The 19211-nt window shown below is 37.4% G+C and overlaps 1 protein-coding gene across 1 annotated transcript in view; it reads right to left on the reverse strand.

Moving 5' to 3' along the window:
* Nucleotides 1-19211, reverse strand: part of LOC122442477 (dynein axonemal heavy chain 6) — a 248413-nt gene that overhangs the window by 167001 nt on the left and 62201 nt on the right. The window contains exons 14-19 of the mRNA XM_043470348.1: nucleotides 18551-18702; nucleotides 16219-16371; nucleotides 13253-13504; nucleotides 9961-10089; nucleotides 5295-5408; nucleotides 1435-1578 (exon numbers count right to left, since the gene is read on the reverse strand). Coding sequence (XP_043326283.1) covers nucleotides 1435-1578; nucleotides 5295-5408; nucleotides 9961-10089; nucleotides 13253-13504; nucleotides 16219-16371; nucleotides 18551-18702 — 944 coding nt within the window. The remainder of the gene's footprint in view (nucleotides 1-1434; nucleotides 1579-5294; nucleotides 5409-9960; nucleotides 10090-13252; nucleotides 13505-16218; nucleotides 16372-18550; nucleotides 18703-19211) is intronic.

Genomic DNA, 19211 nt, shown 5'->3' on the forward strand with positions numbered 1-19211 from the left:
AAAAGCTCCTAAAATTAAAAAGCGAATTTAGTGAGATTACAGGATATAAGATCAATATACAAAGGTCAACAGTATTCCTACCTACCAGAAATGAACAATTAGAATTTGAAATTAAAAGCAGTATCATTTAAGATAACATAAAAGAATAGTTTTTTTTTTTTAAAGAATAGTTTTAAATGTAACAAAGTATGTGCATAATCTGTGTGCTGAAAATTACAAAACATTAATGAAAAGAAATATAAGAAGACCTAACTAAATGAAGGGGTAGGCTGGTGGGAGATTAGAAAATTCTATCTTGTGAAGATGTCAGTTCTCCTCAAAATGATCTATTGATTTAACACAGTCTCCCCCCAAATCCAAGCAATTTGTTGTACATATTGATAAGCTAATCGTAACATGTATATGGAAAGGTAAAGGAATTAGAATTGACAAAATTGTGAAAAGAAGAACAATGAAGAACTTACACTATCTGATTTCAAGATTTTCCAGCTATGGTTATCAACACAGTGTGGTACTGGTGAAAAAACAGACTTACAGAGCAACAAAATGGAATAAAGTATTCAGCAATAGACTGAAAAATATAGTTAGCTGATTTTTCACAAAGATGCAAAGACAATCAATGGAGAAAGAATACTCTTTTCAAATAATGGTGCTGGGTCAACTGAATATCTACATGCAAAATGTAAATAACTCAAAATAAATCATATACCTTAATTTTAAAAAAAGCAAAACTATAAAACTTCCAGAAGGAAATATAAGAGAAAATTTGCGTGATCTTTAGGTTGGGCAAAAAGTTGTCAGATACTAACTAAAAAAGTAATATGTAAAATAAAAAATATAATAGGACTTCATTCAAATTTAAGCCTGTTCTATGAAAGTCACTATTTAGGGACTAAAGACAAGTCACTGACTGGGAAAAATATTTTCAAGTTACATATTTGAAAAATGATTTATATCAGACTGTATAAAAAAGTCTTAAAATTCACTAATAACAAAACAAACAAGCCAATTAAAAATTGGGCTAATATCCAGACAGACATTTCAGCAAAGAAGGTGGATGAATGGCAAATAGACATGGGCAAAGATGCTCAACATCACTAATCATTAGAAAAGTGTAAATCACCATTATGAGATATTACTACACATTATTAGAATAGTTAAAACTAAAAACAAAGCAAACCAAATTTTAAAAGAACTCCTTATTGATAACAAGTGCTAGTGAGGATGAGAAACAACTAGAATTCTCATACTATTCAGTTGCATGATTTGCCCAGCTAAAGAGAAGGATGCAGTTTGTGCCTCTGCAGTAACTGAATTTGTCTGTTGCTTCTTCTCTCTGCAAAGGTAATTTAAACAGGGAAGAATTCCTGGCTTTGGTATTCAAGTAGTAACCGATTGACCTGGAGTTTCTGAAATAATTTCATCCAAGCTTACCTTTTCTTTCATTTTTTCCACCTTATTTTTTAGCTGGGGCACGACACTGTTGGGTGGCAAGCCTTTTTCCAGTTGAGTCACAAATTTGGCATATTTAGAAACTTGACCATTTAGAAATTCTGGGTCCAAGGAGTCAAATTTGGACTATGAAAATTAGGGGGAAAGGAGTTAAGACATATGATAAAAGGCAAACTTGAAATAGTAAAAATTTCTTTACTCAGATTTTCTGGTAGCTATGTTGTCAAATCAAATCAACTTTATGCTTTTTTAAATGGCTCTACTTATGAAGATTTCTAGTAGTAGGCCAGGCATTGTTTATTACTTTCATGTTGTTTTCTCACATGCCTTCAAATGCAGTATTGCAATCCCTGTAATTTATTACTGAGGGCCAATCATTGTAAAGTTACAAATAGCTAATTTTTATTCTTGTGATCTAGAAACTTCTTACCCAGTAGTCTCCTATTATATTTGATTATGTACGCCTTTAATGTAACTTATTTAAACATGCACTTCAATGTATGCATATATCTATATTTATCAGTTACATAAACATGTAAGTGTATATATATCATGTTGGACGGTCATATAGATTGAAGGCAATAGAAAATTTATAAAAATGGAAAGATATTTCATGCTCATGGATTGGAAGAATTAATATTGTTAAGATGTTTATACCACCTAAAAAAATCTACAGATTCAATATGATCCTTATCAAAATTCCAGTGGCATTTTTTTCCCACAAAAATACAACAAACAATCCTAAAATTTGTGTGGAATCACAAAAGACCCTGAATAGCCAAAATAATTTTGAGAAAGAATAACAAAGATAGAGGTATCAACCCCTTTATTTCAGACTATGCTCCAAAGTTACAGTCATCAAAACAGTATGGTACTGGCACAAAAACAGACACATAGATTAATGGAACAAAAATAAACCCACACATATATGGTCAATTAATTTACAACAAAAGAGTAAAGAATATATAATGCAGAAAGGACAGTCTCCTCAATAAATGGTGTTGGGAAAATTGGACAGCCACAGACAAAAAGAAAGTAATGAAATTGAATCATGCAAAAAAATAACTCAAAATGGACTAAAGATCTGAATATAAGACCTGAAACTTTAAAACTCCTAAAAGAAAACATAGATATTAAGCTCTTTGAGAAGGGTCTTGGCAACGATATTTTGGATTTGACACGGAAAGCAAAGGCAAAAAAGTAAAATGACAAATGAGAATCTAACTAAAAAGCTTCTGCACAGCAAAGGAAACCATCAACAAAAGAAAAAGTCAGTCTATTTAGTGGGAGAAAATGTTTGCAAATTATAAATCTGATAAGGGGCTGATATCCAGAACTCATATAATTCAATAGCAGAAAAACAAATAACCTGATTAAAAGTGGGCAGAGGATCTGAATAAACATTTCTCCAAAAAAGATGTAACAGATATCCAACAGGTACATGAAAAGATACTCAACATCACTAACCATTGGGAAATTAAAATGAAAACCACAATGAAATATCACCTCATACCTGTTAGAATGGCTAGTAACAGAAAGACAAAAAATAAGCAGTGGAGAAAAGATATGGAGAAAAATGAATACTTGTGCACTGCTGGTAGAAATGTAAATTGGCACAACCACTATGAAAAACAGTATTAAGATTCCTCAAATAATTAAAAATAGAACTACCACATGACTCAGCAATTCCATTTCTGGACTTTTATCATAAGAAAGCAAAAACACTGATTTGAAAAGACATATTCATAGCAGCATTATTTACAATTGCCAAGAAACAGAGACAACCTAAGTGTGTTCACCAATGGATGAATGGATGAAGAAAATGTGTATATGTATACAATGGACTATTATTCCACCATAAAAAGGATGAAACTTTGCCATTTTGGCAACATGGATGGACCATGAGGGCTTTATGTAAAGTGAAATAAGTCAGACCAAGAAAAATACCATATAATCTCACTTATATGTAGAATCTAGCACAAAACAAAGCAACAGTCTAAAGTAAAACAACCAAAACAGAATAGATTGGTGGTTTCCAGAGAAAAGGGGTGGGTGGATGTAATGGGTGAAGGAGGTCAAAAGGTACAAACTTCTAATATTAAAATAAATAAATCATGGGAATGTAATGTACAGAATAGTGACTAGTTAATAATACTGTGTTGCTTATTTGAAAGCTTCTAAAAGAATAGATCTTGAAAGTTCTCATAAGAAAAAAAATTATAATTGTGAATGGTAACAAATGTTAACTAGACTTACTGTGGTGATCATTTTATAATACACACCAATATAGGATTGTCATATTATACACCTGGAATCAATACAGTGTGTCAAATATGCCTCAACTAAAAATTTATAAACATTCATTTTTTTTCTAGATACAATGTCTACTTTTTGTGCACTTCCTGTGGTAAATTTGTCCCACGTCGGAAGCCACTACTCTAATCTATGTGGGAATCAGAGCACTTTCTAAGCTTCTTCTTTACTGCTCAGGAGCATTTTCTACTTCTGAGATAACTGATAAATGAGTTATACAACAGCACCTAAAATTCTCTGTTATAAGAGCATATATATGTTTGTTTGTTTCCTGCTTTCTTCACCAAACGGTAAATTCTGTGAGAGTTTAGACTCTGTCCCTTTTATTGTCCACTGGTATCCACTGTATCCAGAACATTATCTAGGAATCATTCTTGTGTCACTGTAGTTTAACCTGGATGTGTGACTTCTAATTATGGGTACTAGCACAGGGAAGCTGAACCAGCAAGTGTAAAGCAATATTTGTGAGGTTGATGGTATTTCTAGTATGTGCATATCACACTGGAAAGAACAGATGGTCATATATTCTGTCTCCTAGAGGGTTAATCCTTGTTAATGTTTGAATACAAGAGTAGACCCTAAGAACCAAGCCCTATGATACTTGCCCCCCTAATTTACTATGATTAGAATTTACTAGTGAACTCTCAAAGAAAGATCCTAGATCTCATTACCATGATTCTATTTTATCACAGGGGGGAAAATGGCTTCCTTTAAAAAGAAAAAAGACAATGAAAACAGAACCTCAGCCAACAGAAATCTAATGTTGTAGATCATAAATAAAATTCTACAATCCTTTGAAACATCCCACCCTCGCCTTCTCCCACAGAGTCCAAAAGTCTGTTCTGTACATCTGTGTCTCTTTTTTTGTTTTGCATATAGGGTTATCATTACCATCTTTCTAAATTCCATATATATGTGTTAGTATGCTATAATGTTCTTTATCTTTCTGGCTTACTTCACTCTGTATAATGGGCTCCAGTTTCATCCATCTCATTACCCAGAGGGATCGGGTAGAGAGGGAGGTGGGAGGGGGGATCGGGATGGGGAATACATGTAAATCCATGGCTAATTCATGTCAATGTATGACAAAAACCACGACAATATTGTAAAGTAATTAGCCTCCAACTAATAAAAATAAATGAAAAAAAAATTCTACAATCCTTAATAACACTTGGCTGTATGTATCAGGACAACACTGTATTCAGAAACCACAAAGTTAAATGCCATATGGTAAGGTCCTTTGATCCCTCCTTCATTTAGTGTTCTTAAACAGAAAACCTGAGAAGCCTGCCTTACAATAAAGCATTCTTTGTGGTACTTAAAGATTTGTGTAGTAGAAAGACCTCTGTGCATTTCACTGGAAAGCTGATAAATTCCCACAAAATTATAATATTATAATTATAATTATAATATTGTATATTTTACTGAAATACACCAGATTATTTAAAAACTATAATCCATACTACCATGATTTTAAAGTTAAATAATATAAGAATGATTTAAAAATTAAGAGTTTTTCTTTTTTTTACCTTTAACCATTCTTGCTGGAGTTGATCCCATTCAGATAAAGAATCCCAGAGCAATTGTTTAAGCTTCAATTCAGCACTAACTTCTTCCAAAGCATCAAACTTGGACACTTCGACCTTTAAAAATATAATAAGCAAAATGTGCAATTTAATTTTCAGATATAGAGATCTCATGTTATGTTCCTATTAGTAATTTTTGTTTTTTCATTTGTTTCTATCTAAGAGAAACAAATGAAAAAAACAAGTGACAAAACCCCACATACATTCAAATTTCTATTTGAGGGACAAAATAAAACTATATATCCTTAGAACTTAGAAATTCTCGAAAGACACAAACATTACAGAGTTTTAAGGGCATTTTCTCTTAACTTGGATCATACCTGACTGGTTTTTCACATAGATAGATGAATCCTCAGAGGCATCTATATCCTTTCAGTTCAGTTGAGTTCAGTCGCTCAGTCATGTCTGACTCTTTGCGACCCCATCAACTGCAGCACGCCTGGCCTCCCGGTCCATCACCAACTCCCGCAGTTTACTCAAACCCATGTCCATTGAGTCGGCCATGCCACCCAACCATCTCATCCTTTGTCGTCCCCTTTTCCTCCCACCTTCAATCTTTCCCAGCATCAGGGTCTTTTCAAATGAGTCAGCTCGTCGCATCAGGTGGCCAAAGTATTGGAGTTTCAGCTTCAACATCAGTCCTTCCAGTGACTATTCAGGACTGATTTCCTTTAGGATGGACTGTTTGGATCTCCTTGCAGTCCAAGGGACTCTCAAGAGTCTTCTCCAACACCACAGTTCAAAAGCATCAATTCTTTGGTGCTCAGTTTTCTTTATAGTTCAACTCTCACATCCATACATAACCACTGGAAAAACCGTAGCTTTGACTAGACAGACCTTTGTTGACAAAGTAATGTCTCTTCTTTTTCATATGCTGTCTAGGTTGGTCATAACTTTTCTTCCAAGGAGCAAGTGTCTTTTAATTTCATGGCTGCAGTCACCATCTGCAGTGATTTTGGAGCCCCAAAAATAATATTTGTCACTGTTTCCACTGTTTCTCCATTTATTTGCCATAAAGTGATGGGACCGGATGCCATAATCTTAGTTTTCTGAATGTTGAGTTTTAAGTCAACTTTTTCATTCTCTTCTTTCACTTTCATCAAGAGGTTCTTTAGTACTTCTTCACTTTCTGCAATAAGGGTGGCATCATCTGCATGTCTGAGGTTATTGATATTTCTCCTGGCAATCTTGATTCCAGCTTGTGCTTCCTCCAGCCCGGGGTTTCTCATGATGTACTCTGCATATAAGTGAAATAAGCAGGGTGACAATATACAGCCTTGACATACTCCTTTTCCTATTTGGAACCAGTCTGCTGTTCCATGCCCAGTTCTAACTGTTGCTTCCTGATCTGCATACAGGTTTCTCAAGAGGCAGGTCAGGTGGTCTGGTATTCCCATCTCTTTCAGAATTTTCCACAGTTTGTTGTGATCCACACAGTCAAAGGCTTTGGTGTAGTCAATAAAGCAGAGGTAGATGTTTTTCTGGAACTCTCTTGCTTTTTCGACGATCCAACGGATATTGGATCCTATATCCTTTAGGGCTGATATGTAGATGGTGGAAGAAGGATGATAGAAGATGGAGAGAATGCTTGTGTGGTAGTTGGTGGAGGGGATGGGGAGATTTAAGGTGGAGAGAACATTCTGGTTTCTCACCTGTTTCTAACCTAATGGACTGTTTATGAACCCTATAGACAGAAAGGTTCCAAGAAAATCTAAAGAAGCCGTTTTCATGGCTTAGAGGTTAGTTGCACAGAAACTATGAACCTTGAGATAAGCCAGGATTTCAAACACTCCACAGAACAGCAGTAAAATACACACTCTTATCAAGTGCAGTCAGAACATTCCCCAGGATAAATCATATGACAGGGCACAAAAGAAGCCTTAACAAGTTTAAAAAGATTGAAATCATACTAAGTATTTCTTTTAGCCACAGTGGTATGAAACTAGAAATCAACAACAGTAGGAAAGCTGGAAAATTTACAAATGTGTGAAGACTAAACAACACAGCCCTGAACAACCAATGGGTTAAAAAGGAAATCAAAGGGAAATAAAAAAAATATTGAAACAAATGAAAATGGAAACAGCACACTATAACCTATGAGTTGTTGCAAAAGCAGTTCTGAGAGGCAAGTTTTTAGTGATAAATGGATATATTAAGGAAATAGAAAGATCTCAAATAACATATCTTTACACATCAAGGAGCTAGAAAAAAGAGAACAAGCTAAGTCCAACATTTTCAGAAGAAAGGAAGTAAATTCAGAGTGGAAATAAATAAAATAGGGATCAGAAAAATAATAGAAATGATCAATGAAACTAAAAGCATTTTTTTTTAAAGATAAATCTTTAGCTAGAAGAAGAAAAAAAGAGAGGTGATTCAAATAAACAAAATCAGAAATGAAAAAGGATACATTACAACTTACACCACAGAAATACAACTGTAGCCCACCAGTCTCCTCTGTCCATGGGGTTTCCCAGGTAAGAATACTGCAGTGGTTACCATTTCCTTCTCCAGGGGATCTTCCTGAGCCAGGGATCGAACCCATGTCTCCTGTGTGGCAGGAGGATTCTTTACCACTGAGACACATAGGAAGCCATGATCATAAGATATTACTATGAAAAAGTAACTGTATACCAAAAAACTGGATAACTTAGAAGCAGTGCATAAATTCCTAGAAACGCATAACCTATTAAGACTGAATCAGGAAGGAATAGAAAATCTGAGCAGAAAAATAAGAAGGAGATCAAATCAGAAATCAAAAACCTCTCAGCACAGAAAAGCCCAGGACCGGATGACTTCACTGGTAAAATCTACCAAACATCTATGGTGGGGGTGGGGGGAAGAATTAATGCCAATCTTTCTCAAACCTTTCCAGAACATTAAAGAGGTGGGAACACTTTCCAACTCATTTTACAAGGCCAGCATGACCCTGACAATAGGTATCTAACCTTGTCTTCATTAAGAATTAGAAATGATTTCCTATACCTCTTAGGCCTTCACTCCTATTCCCCCCTAATAACCAAGAGCTGGAGAGGAAGGTTGGATATGAGGTCATCCTATGCTGTGCTGTGCTTAGTCACTCAGTCATGTCCGACTCTTTGTGACCCCATGGACTATAGTCCCCCAGGGATTCTCTAGGCAAAAATACTGGAGTGGGTTGCCATGCCCTCCTCCAGGGGATCTTCCCAACCCAGGATTGAACCCAGGTCTCCCACAGTACAAGCAGTTTCTTTACCATCTGAGCCCCCAGGGAAACCTGAGGTCATCCTAAAGAATCATAAAATGTAGATGTGGAGCCTGGAATGAGGAGACACACTTCTATTTCAGGCTCTGGTTCTAGCTACACTATTCTTCCTGACCCAAAGGAGGGCCTACCTGCTATAGCTTTTTATCAGGTAATGTTTCATCCATAGTTCCCTTCCTACTGCACACTTTCCTGTCTAATAGGTCACTTAATTCAACCTGGGAACAACTCTGAACCATAATTCTCTCATGCACAAACCTCCTGCCTCAAGTATTATGTCGGTTGCACTTTCTAGGGCCCAGGTTATTATTCTGCAGGTTGCTCCACCAAACCTCAGGTCTGGAGTGGAGACCTGGAGGGCTCAGGTCTCAGAGCCCTCAGACCACTTTCTGGTCATCCATCTGGGGCTCTGGAAGGAATGGATGCATCTCCATGTGACGTCCAGGCACTTCTCTGAAATTTGGGGGAGACTATTAACACTCCCTCATTGCTGGTGGCCTCTGTTTTTGGTCCCAGGAATTTCTCCTATTTGCTTTTCTCTTTGTTCTCTATAATACCTATTCTGATACTTTAGCTCCAACACTTCGGCTACCTGATACGAAGAACCTACTCATTGGAAAAAACCCTGATGCTGGGAAAGATTGAAGACAAAAGAAGGGGGTGACAAAGGATGATATAGTTAGATCGCACCACCGACTCAATGGACATGAATCTGCGCAGGAGACAGTGGAGGACAGAGGAGCCTGGCATGCTGCAGTCCATGGCGTCACATACAGCTGGATATGACCTAGTGACCGAGCAACAATAATATCTGTTCAGAGCACTTATGACTCTCACTCATTTCTTTTCATTTGGGGGGAGGCGCATATCATTTAGCTTTTTAATTTTTTGGAATCCATCTTTTCGCTGGCTTAGTCAAATTCTCTTCTTTCGTCAAGCTGGCACATCAAAACCAGAGTAAATGAGACAATATTGATGGTATCAATAATATACACATGAATGAATGTAAAAGAAGCTTGAATATTAAGAAAGAATCAAGGGGTTTCAATTGATTACATTTAAAAATCCACATGCATTTTAACATAGAAACTACAGTTCCTGGTCGGGATATTTGTCTATAATTCACAATTACTTTTTAATAAAGAAAGATATTTTGTCTCTCATGTGTCCTGATCTTTAAACACTTCAAAGGCAGAGAATATACCATATTTTGTATTTCAGATGATTCCAGTACAGTGACTAGCACATAGGTGTCTAAACATTGAGCACTGTTGAAAATGAGTGTGCATCAATGTCACTTCTGTGCATACACAAAGATATATTTTATAGTTCTATATTTTAGGAACAGATGTGTAGCACTGTCATTACCTTAAAATTCTTCTGATAGGATTTATATTGAAAAGCTCGTTTTTGAAGATCATCCAGAACTAACAGCAGCTCATTCAACATGACCTTTATTTTCTCTTGGTCAGCATTAATGTCCAAAATCTGTGGATCCTGTAAAATTAAGATAGCTTTTGATTAGTCATTCCTACTTTTTGAAGTACACCATCAAATTACATGAATAAACACTTTCAAAACATATTTTTGCTAATTCCCTCTAGTTTTTAGAAAATATATGAAAATGGTTGCTTTTCTTGAATTTTAAAACAATGCAGATACATTGTAAAAAGTACAGAAATGTATAAGTAAGTACAATGGGGATAATATTGTTTTTAAAGAGTACATAATGCATTTTCCTTTATCTTCTTTCCTATATTACATTTTTCTTTCAACTAACGAGACTTCAGTTGAGGAAAGGGGAATGCAATATGGAAAAGAATGAAGGGAATATAAGGAAAATTATCATTTTCCAGTAAAGGAATGATTATAATTTACAACAAAGGTAGAATTTTATTTGATTGAAGTTCAAAAATAGGCAAAAGCAATTTATGGCTTTAGAATTCAGGGTAGTGGTTGCTTTTGGAAAGGAAGGAAAGGTTAGTGACTAGAGGGCACCCTAAGGATACCAAGAACAATAGCTCTTGACTTGAGCAGTAGAGACATATGGATGTGTTCACTTTCTGAGAACTCACTGAGTTGTTCAGTTATTACAGTTATGTACAGCTTTCTCTTGCAAAATACAAAAATACTTAAGTACAATAGTAAAAGCAATGCCAAGTCTTTTAGACTAAAAGTTGACATATAGTGAGTACACAATAAATGTTAGCTACTTTTAGCCATGTCAACACATATAAATGCATGCTGTAATCTTCAACATCGGTATTGTATTCCTTTGAGTGGAAGTACGTCAACACATTTTATTATTCTGTTGAAGGACACTGAGTTTTTCCCATTTTTTTCTGATTTGTTCATAAGTTTATATGGCTGTGGGCTTCCTTAGTGGCTCAGCTGGTAAAGAATCTGTCTGCAATGTGGGAAACCTGGGTTCAACCCTGGGTTGGAAAGATCCCCTGGAGAACTGAATGGCTACCCACTCCAGTATTCTGGCCTGGAGAATTCCATGGACTGTATAGTCCATGGGGTCACAAAGAGTCAGACACAACTGAGCAACTTTCACTTTCACTTCACTTTATATTGCTTTAAACTTTTGGGATAAGATTTAGTCAATGTTAATAATTAAATAGTAGATCATTATTATATGATCTATTTTCACGTTTGCTTCAGTTAAGAATTATCCAGATGTCTATTCTAAGTTCTTAAAAAATTCTTTTTATATCTTTAGGATAGTAAAATTGGTGCAAGTTAATTAAACATTCCTTATCACTTATTAATTTATACTCTGCCTCTTTCTAAGATGGAATTTTCTAATATGTGACTAAGATAACTCTAAAATTGTGACAATAGCTATAAAATATGCTAATAGGATGTAAAAACACTAATTTCAAAATAATAAATAGAAGCTAGGAAAAAGAGAATTCACTACTCTTGAACTGAGTTTTCCCCACTTTTTTCTGATTTGACCATAAGACTTAAAAAAATTTTATTTAATTGGAGGATAATTACTTTACAATTTTGTGATGGTTTTTGCCATACATTAACATGAATCAGTCATGGGTACATATGTGTCCCCCTATCCTGAAACCTCTCCCACCTCCCTCCCCACCCCATCCCTCTAGGTTGTACCAGAGCACCAGCTTTGGGTGCCCTGCTTCATGCATCAAACTTGCACTGGTCATCGATTTTACATACAGTAATATACATGGGAAAGGAGTACATCAAGACTGTATATTGTCACCCTGCTTATTTAACTTATATGCAGAGTACATCATGAGAAATTCTAGGCTGGATGAAGCGTAAGCTGAAATTAAGATTGCCGGGAGAAATATCAATAACCTCAGATATGCAGATGACACCAACCTCATGGAAGAAAGTGAAGAGGATCTAAAGAACCTCTTGATAAAAGTGAAAGAGGAGAATGAAAAAGCTGTTTTAAAACTCAACATTCAGAAAACAAAGATCATGGCATTAGGTCCCATCCCTTCATGGCAAATAGATGGGGAAACAATGGAAACAGTGACACACTTTATTTTCTTGGGCTCCAAAATCACTGCAGGTGGTGACTGCAACCATGAAATTAAAAGATGCTTGCTCCTTGGAAGAAAAGCTATGACCAACCTAGACAGTATATTAAAAAGCTGAGACATTACTTTGCCGACAAAGGTCTATCTAGTCAAAGCTATGGTTTTTCTAGTAGTCATGTATGGATGTGAGAGTTGGACCATAAAGAAAGCTGGGCATCAAAGAACTGATGCTTTTGAACTGTGGTGCTGGAGAAGACTCTTGAAGAGTACCTTGGACTGCAAGGAGATCCAACCAGTCCATCCTAAAGGAGATCAGTCCTGAATATTCACTGGAAGGACTGATGCTGAAGCTGAAGCTTCAATACTTTGGCCACCTGATGCAAAGAACTGACTCATTTGAAAAGACCCTAATGCTGGGAAAGATTGAAGGAGAGAAGAGAAGGGGATGAAAGAGGATGAGATGGCTGGATGATATCACCAACTCAATGGACATGAGTTTGAGCAAGCTCCGGGAGTTGGTGATGGACAGGGAAGCCTGGTGTGCAGCAGTCCATGGGGTCGCAAAGAGTTGGACATGACTGAGCAACTGAACTGAGCTGAACTGAATGTACATGTTTCAATGCTATTCTCTCAAATCATCCCACCTTTGCCTTTTCCCACTGAGTCCAAACAAGTCTGTTCTTTATTACATCTGTGTCTCCTTTACTGCCCTGCATGTAGGATCATCATTATGTCTTTCTAAATTCCATATACATGCATTAATATACAGTATTTGTCGTTCTCTTTCCGACTTGACTCTGCGTAATAGGCTCCAGTTTCACTCACCTCATTAGAACAGACTCAAATGTATTCCTTTTTATAGCTGAGTAATATTCCATTGTGTATTTTTGATCATAAGCACTAAAGCAATACATACATCTGTTAGTTGCAGTAGCCTGGAATTTGTTCAGTACCTCAGAGAGGTTCAGAAACACTTTAAATTTTCAGTAGCTGCTCAAAGACATTGTTAATTGATTAGAAGGAAGCATAAACAAAATGAAAGTTAAACCAGATTAAAATGAAATATGCTTTCTAAACGGTTTATTAAAATGTAATAGCCTTTATATAGATTATTTTTAAATTCTGCTTCAGCTTACCTGTGCTAGCAGCTTTACTTCATTTACTTCATTGCTTAGATCTTCAAGATCTCTACCCAAATGCAGACAAAATTGCTTAATGCTTGTTTCTCTGTCACCCACAGATTTATCAATGGCATTCCGAACAGCAACGAGGGATGGCTTCATAGTTGCAAAAACGGCAAAGTCTTCAGGAGGTGTGGGAACCTGATACTGTTCAATGAGCTTGTACATCTGAACCACAACATTCCCTTCTTCTTCAAGGCTTTCAATCTAAATGGAAACATCAGTTGCTCATTAAATAAATCAGTGTCCTGTTATACCTGTTAAGAGTGACTGATAGGAGACAGTCTCTGTGCACCACATTGTAAAGAGCCAGCACACAGAGGAGTGCATGTAATGCAGATCAAATTGGCTGGAGCTGGCTGGATGACAAATACAGTCATTACTACGATGCAGACAATGAGGCCTAGGAGGTAAGCTGTTCAGAACTGAGCACAGTTAATATTACTCTGATAAGTATTTACTTTTTCTCTCTCTCTTGTTCCCTAGTAAATTAAATAGTAGTGCTCAGTCGCTTTAGTCGTGTCTGACCCTTTTGCGACTCCTTAGACTGCAGTTCACCAGGCTCCTCTGTCCATGGAATTTTCCAGGTAGGAATACTAGAGTGGGTTGCCATTTCCTCCTCCAAGGGATCTTCCCAACCCAGAGATCGAACCCGCATCTCTTATGTTTCCTGCCTTGGGAAGCAAGAGCACAAGCACCACCTGGCAAGCATCAGATTAAACAGTGCCAATATTTAAAGTTTTCAGAGATGGCAGGTGCTGTGAGGATGCTCAACCGTAACATCTGAGATTCCAGGCAAGTGTGCTGAGCAGTGACTGTCCCAGGGCAGGCCCTGAGGTGTGCGGACCATGTACCTCTCTGTGTAGATTCAGAACCCTGATCGATGGTAAGCATCTTGCTACCCTCTAATAAAGGCTTCTACTACCACTATTACTGACTCCGAAACATCTCTGCTCCGATGCCCTTGCCTCAGTGGACAGTGTCTTTCCTAATTTTCTGGCAAGGTCTCCCCAGTTTGAAGGGAACCCTCCTCGCCACCACTCTGCCACAAGGTTATAGAGGAAGCATCCAGGTTCTATAACTTGACCCACCTCCTGGCCACAACTTAACCAGGGAGCATCAAATTGGGACAGAGTGAATCTGGCTCAGTCTGACCTTTCTCTTGACCTTGGGAAGAGTTAGATTGTATCTGTGGGCAGAGGCCATTTGCTTTCACGGGTTAACAAAACAGGTCCTAAACAGGAGAAGAAAACTGTGGAGAGGCTTTAGAGAGATGGTTCTCAACCTTGAGCTGCGTCCCAATCACCCTGGCAATACTCCACTACTGTCCTCTATACAGTATGGTACAGTAAAGTACACAAAAGCACACGGCTTACAGAGGATGCACACATGTGACAACGTATGCCAGATATGTGACCCAACTTAACCATGATTGGATATGCAAACGTACCTTCACATCTTTGAAAATTCGCAAGGTGAAAGTTCACATGTAAGGGATTTACTGTAGAACTGTAATCTAGATAATAGTCATAATGGAAGCCATGATCCTTCTTAATCTATATTTGCATAATAGTCAGGAAACTTACTAGCAGGAATGAAAGAAACCCAAGTTAAACTAGTTTAAGTAGGCAAGTGGGTTAGGGAGACAACAGCAGATATAGAGACCTTCTTGCCTGTTCACTCGATGCCAGCCCCTATATTCCAGCTGTTGTACTGCACTTTTCAAGGTACTGTACTGTAAGATTAAAAATGTTGTCTTTGTTTTGTTATGTGTTATTTGTGTGAAAAGTATTAGAAACCTATTACAGTGTAGTACTATATAGCTGATTGTGTTAGTTGGGTACCTAGGTTAACTTGGTTGGACTTAGGAAAAAATTGGACTTAAGAAACTCACTCAGAACAGAACTCGTTTGAATTTAGGGGACTTACTGTATTATCATTCATTACAAATAAGAACTGCAATAAACTGGGGTTGAGAGCACTGGCTTTGTTGTCAGAGACCCAAATTTGAATTCCAGCTGTACTGCACACAGGTCTGTGATCTTGGACACAATGACCTGTTTTGGTCCTCATTTGCTTATCTGGAGAATAAGAATAAAAATTATCTATACTTCTTTCTGGTGACTGCAGCCATGAAATAAAAAGACTCTTGCTCCTTGGAAGAAAAGCTATGACAAACCTAGACAGCAAATTAAAAAGCAGAGACATTACTTTGCTGACAAAGGTCTGTATAGTTAAAGCTATGGTTTTTCCAGTAGTCATGTATGAATATGAGAGTTGGACCATAAAGAAGGCTGAAGACTGAAGAACTGATGTTTTGAACTGTGATGTTGAAGACTCTTGAGAGTCCCTTGGACTGCAAGGCAATACAACCAGTCCAGCCTAAAGATCAGTCCTGGGTGTTCATTGGAAGGACTGATGTTGAAGCTGAAACTCTAATACTTTGGCCACCTGATGTGAAGAGCTGACTCATTTGAAAAGACCCTGATACTGGGAAAGATTGAAAGCAGAAGGAGAAGGGGACGACAGGGGACACGATAGGAGAGGTTGGATGGCATCACTGACTCAATGGACATGAGTTTGAGCAAGCTCTGGGAGATGGTGAAGGACAAGGAGGCCTGGCACGCTGCAGTCCATGGGGTCGCAAAGAGTCAGACATGATTGAATGACTAAACAATACTTCTTAAGCTTTTGTAAGGATAAAAAATGTAACATATGTAGAAAATGTAGTACATGCCTGACTAGTAGTGATCAATGTTATAGCGGCCATTACTACTGTGAGGTAAGCCATCCACTTCCTTTGCCTGAAAGCGTTTCTGATATTCCGACAGCTGTATCTTGACCTTCAGTCCCTCAGTTTCTCTTATTTGCCTTCCTTCCCAGAAGATTTGGAATAGTGAGTTACACAAGAATCAACTCACCCTTTCCTGAATTTCGTCAAGAAATACTAAGCTGTTAACATATTCTATGGTAGTAGTTGGGACAAATTCAAGCTTGTATTCTGCATCTTGTGCCTCAGAGATGATGGCATCCACTTTTTTCTTGCTTAGACGAGGAAGCATATAATTCAGCACCTAGGAAAGAAGAAGGAACTGTGAATCGTAACTACTTGAGTATTTCTACTTTATTATGCATTTTAGATAAAGTCTAACTGAATGTCTGTTAAATCAGCAGGTAATGGAAGCAGCAGTACATGAAAGGGCTTTTTTTTTCCCCCACACTGAAACAATAGGATTAGTTTTGAAGATTATTTCCAGAATAAGCTAGATTGCACAACTTATTAAAAAGTTTACCTAGGGACTTCTTTAGTAGTTCAGTGGTTAAAAATCTGCCTTGCAATGCTGGGAAAATGGATTTGATCCCTGGCTGGGGAACTGAGATCCCACATGCCACGGAGCAACTAAGCTCGAGTGCCACAACTACTGAAGCCTGTGGGCTCTGGAATCTGTGCACCACAAACTAGAGAGCCCACATGCCACAACTAGAGAGTTTGTGTGCCACAAGGAAAGATCCCACATGACTCAACCAAGATCCCATGTGCTGCAACTAAGACTGCATCAGCAGCCAAATAAATAAATTTTTTTTTTAAAGTTTGCCTAAATGCTCTGATATTTTGTAAGTACCCTTTCTGTTACTTTGTCCTGTATAGTGAACATTGTGGTACCATCCTCAGTATCAACTCCACTTCTTTTGTGTTGGGTGGTGGTAATGATTCAGAGGAAGGTGATCTCTCCTTTAGAAACAAAGATTGAATCTGATTGGTCATAAGGTAAAATGAGCATGGCTTTCTTTGGCTAGTGTGATTGGATTAGGGTGAACCTCTGACATTAGCTGATCCAATTAAGTAGAAACCCAAGACTTTTGTTTAAGGCTGAGAGATCTCTCTCTCTCTCTCTGTCTCTGGATATGAATAAGGAAATAATTATCCTATGGAGCCTTTGACTACCATTTCAGAAAAGTGAGGGTATACGAGCTTTAGGATGAAGCAGGCACATCAGAAGAAAGCTGGCACATAGTGAATGGAAAAAATCAGGTCTTTAGAAACCACTGAGTCACTAGATCACACCTTCCTGATGCCCATCCACCCTCTGGACTTTTTAGATCCATACATTTTCTGGTTGCTGAAGCCAGTTTGAGGTTTGTTTTTTTTTTGGCTTAGTATACAGTAGTACTCATAGTGCTCAGAAATGTTTGCTGAAATTGACTTTGCTTCAATTCTCTATTGTTTTCTTTTTCAACAGATGAAGCAGAAAAGCTCTATAAAGAAGTCCAATGCCATACAGCTAATTAGTGACAGAAAAGATATGAGCACTCAGGCCTGCAGGCTTTTAGACAGAGCACTGTCTTCTTTAATCTGCAGCAGGGGTCAGCAGGGGTTTTATGTAAGGGCTAAATAGTAAATACTTTAGATTTGCAGGATATATGGTCTCTGTCACAACCACTCAGCTCTGCCCTTGTAGAGCAACCATAGGCAATACATAAGCGAACTGTCATGGTACAAAAGAGGTGGCAGGCTGGAATGACCCTGTGGGATATATTTGCCAATCTCTGTTGTATACCATTGTGTCTCTAGAGGTAGATATGGTATACATATCTAGAGGTATTTTTTAGAGTCTTTATTGAATCTGTTACAATATTGTTTCTGTTTTATGTTTTTGGGGGTTTTTTGGCTGTGAGGCATGTGTGATCTTAGCTCCCTGACCAGGGATTGAACCTGGGCCCCTTGCTTTGGAACGTGAAGTCTTAACTACTGAACCACCAGGGGAGTCCCTTTGGGGTGGTATTTGATGGTATATATGACTAAAGGAAGACCTGAAAGTTGTAGAAGCAATCAAATCTCCTCAGCTCTACCACTCACTAAAATACAATCAGACCTTTAGGGACAGTTTCAGATCAGGAAACCTCAGTATCTAGGATACTTCAGTATCCTAGAGTCAACCAGCATTGCTACTAGGACTCTGAGCTGTTACAGCAATGTCTCCTCTGGAGGAAATCTTGAAATGCTCCAACAAAGGAAAAAGTAGTAGATGTAAGAGACTAGTTTAAGGACTTTTGTTCCCTCACCTGAAATTGACTATGCTTGGGACAGAAAGAAAAACATGGAACTTTCCCTATAAAGTAAAGATGCTGAATAGAGTTAAGTTAATTTTAAGTAGTTGCAATACTAGAAAATAAAGATAGGCTATTTGCAGGAGAAAAATCATAAAATAGTTGTAGAGACCATAATTAAAATTTTTCCTAGTTCATAGTTACCTCCAAGCATCGCAAAGGTGATGGAATTAGCTTTTCTTTTAGTTGCTTAGTGTCAATGAGCAGCAGTCCTACATTCCTAGTGGGTCTCAGAGCCACTGCATCCTTGTGCTGTCTGTGATATTTTTCCAGTTGTTCACTAAAGAAATTAACACCTACATAGAATAATTCATATACAGCAAAGAATATATATTAGATTTTAAAGGACCATTACACAGATATATCAAAAATCATTGCATTAATACACTTACATATGTATTTAAAATGAGCTATCCATAGGTAGAGAACCTTGTATAATTTTAAAATGTTAATTCATGATGCTTTATATTTCATTCTTGTAATGAAGAAACTAACATTGCATAATGTAAATATATTTTCTGGCTTTTGCTAAGAATAGCTCATGAAAATAACTTGTAATTGCATTAGAGAATCTAGTCTATAATGGGGTAGATTCTAGAATCAGACTGGTTTAAGTTCACTTAATCTAATGGTTCTTCCACATTGTACCTCAAAATAAGTATGAATATGCATCTTTAGTTGTATCTGATTCTTTGTGACCCCATGGACTATAACCCACCATGCTCCCCTGTCCATGGGATTTTCCAGGCAAAAATACTGGAGTGGGTTGCCATTTCCTCTGCCAGGGGATCTTCCCGACCCAGGG

Source organism: Cervus canadensis, chromosome 5 (assembly GCF_019320065.1).
Source record: "Cervus canadensis isolate Bull #8, Minnesota chromosome 5, ASM1932006v1, whole genome shotgun sequence".
NCBI classification, from domain to species: Eukaryota; Metazoa; Chordata; class Mammalia; order Artiodactyla; family Cervidae; genus Cervus; species Cervus canadensis.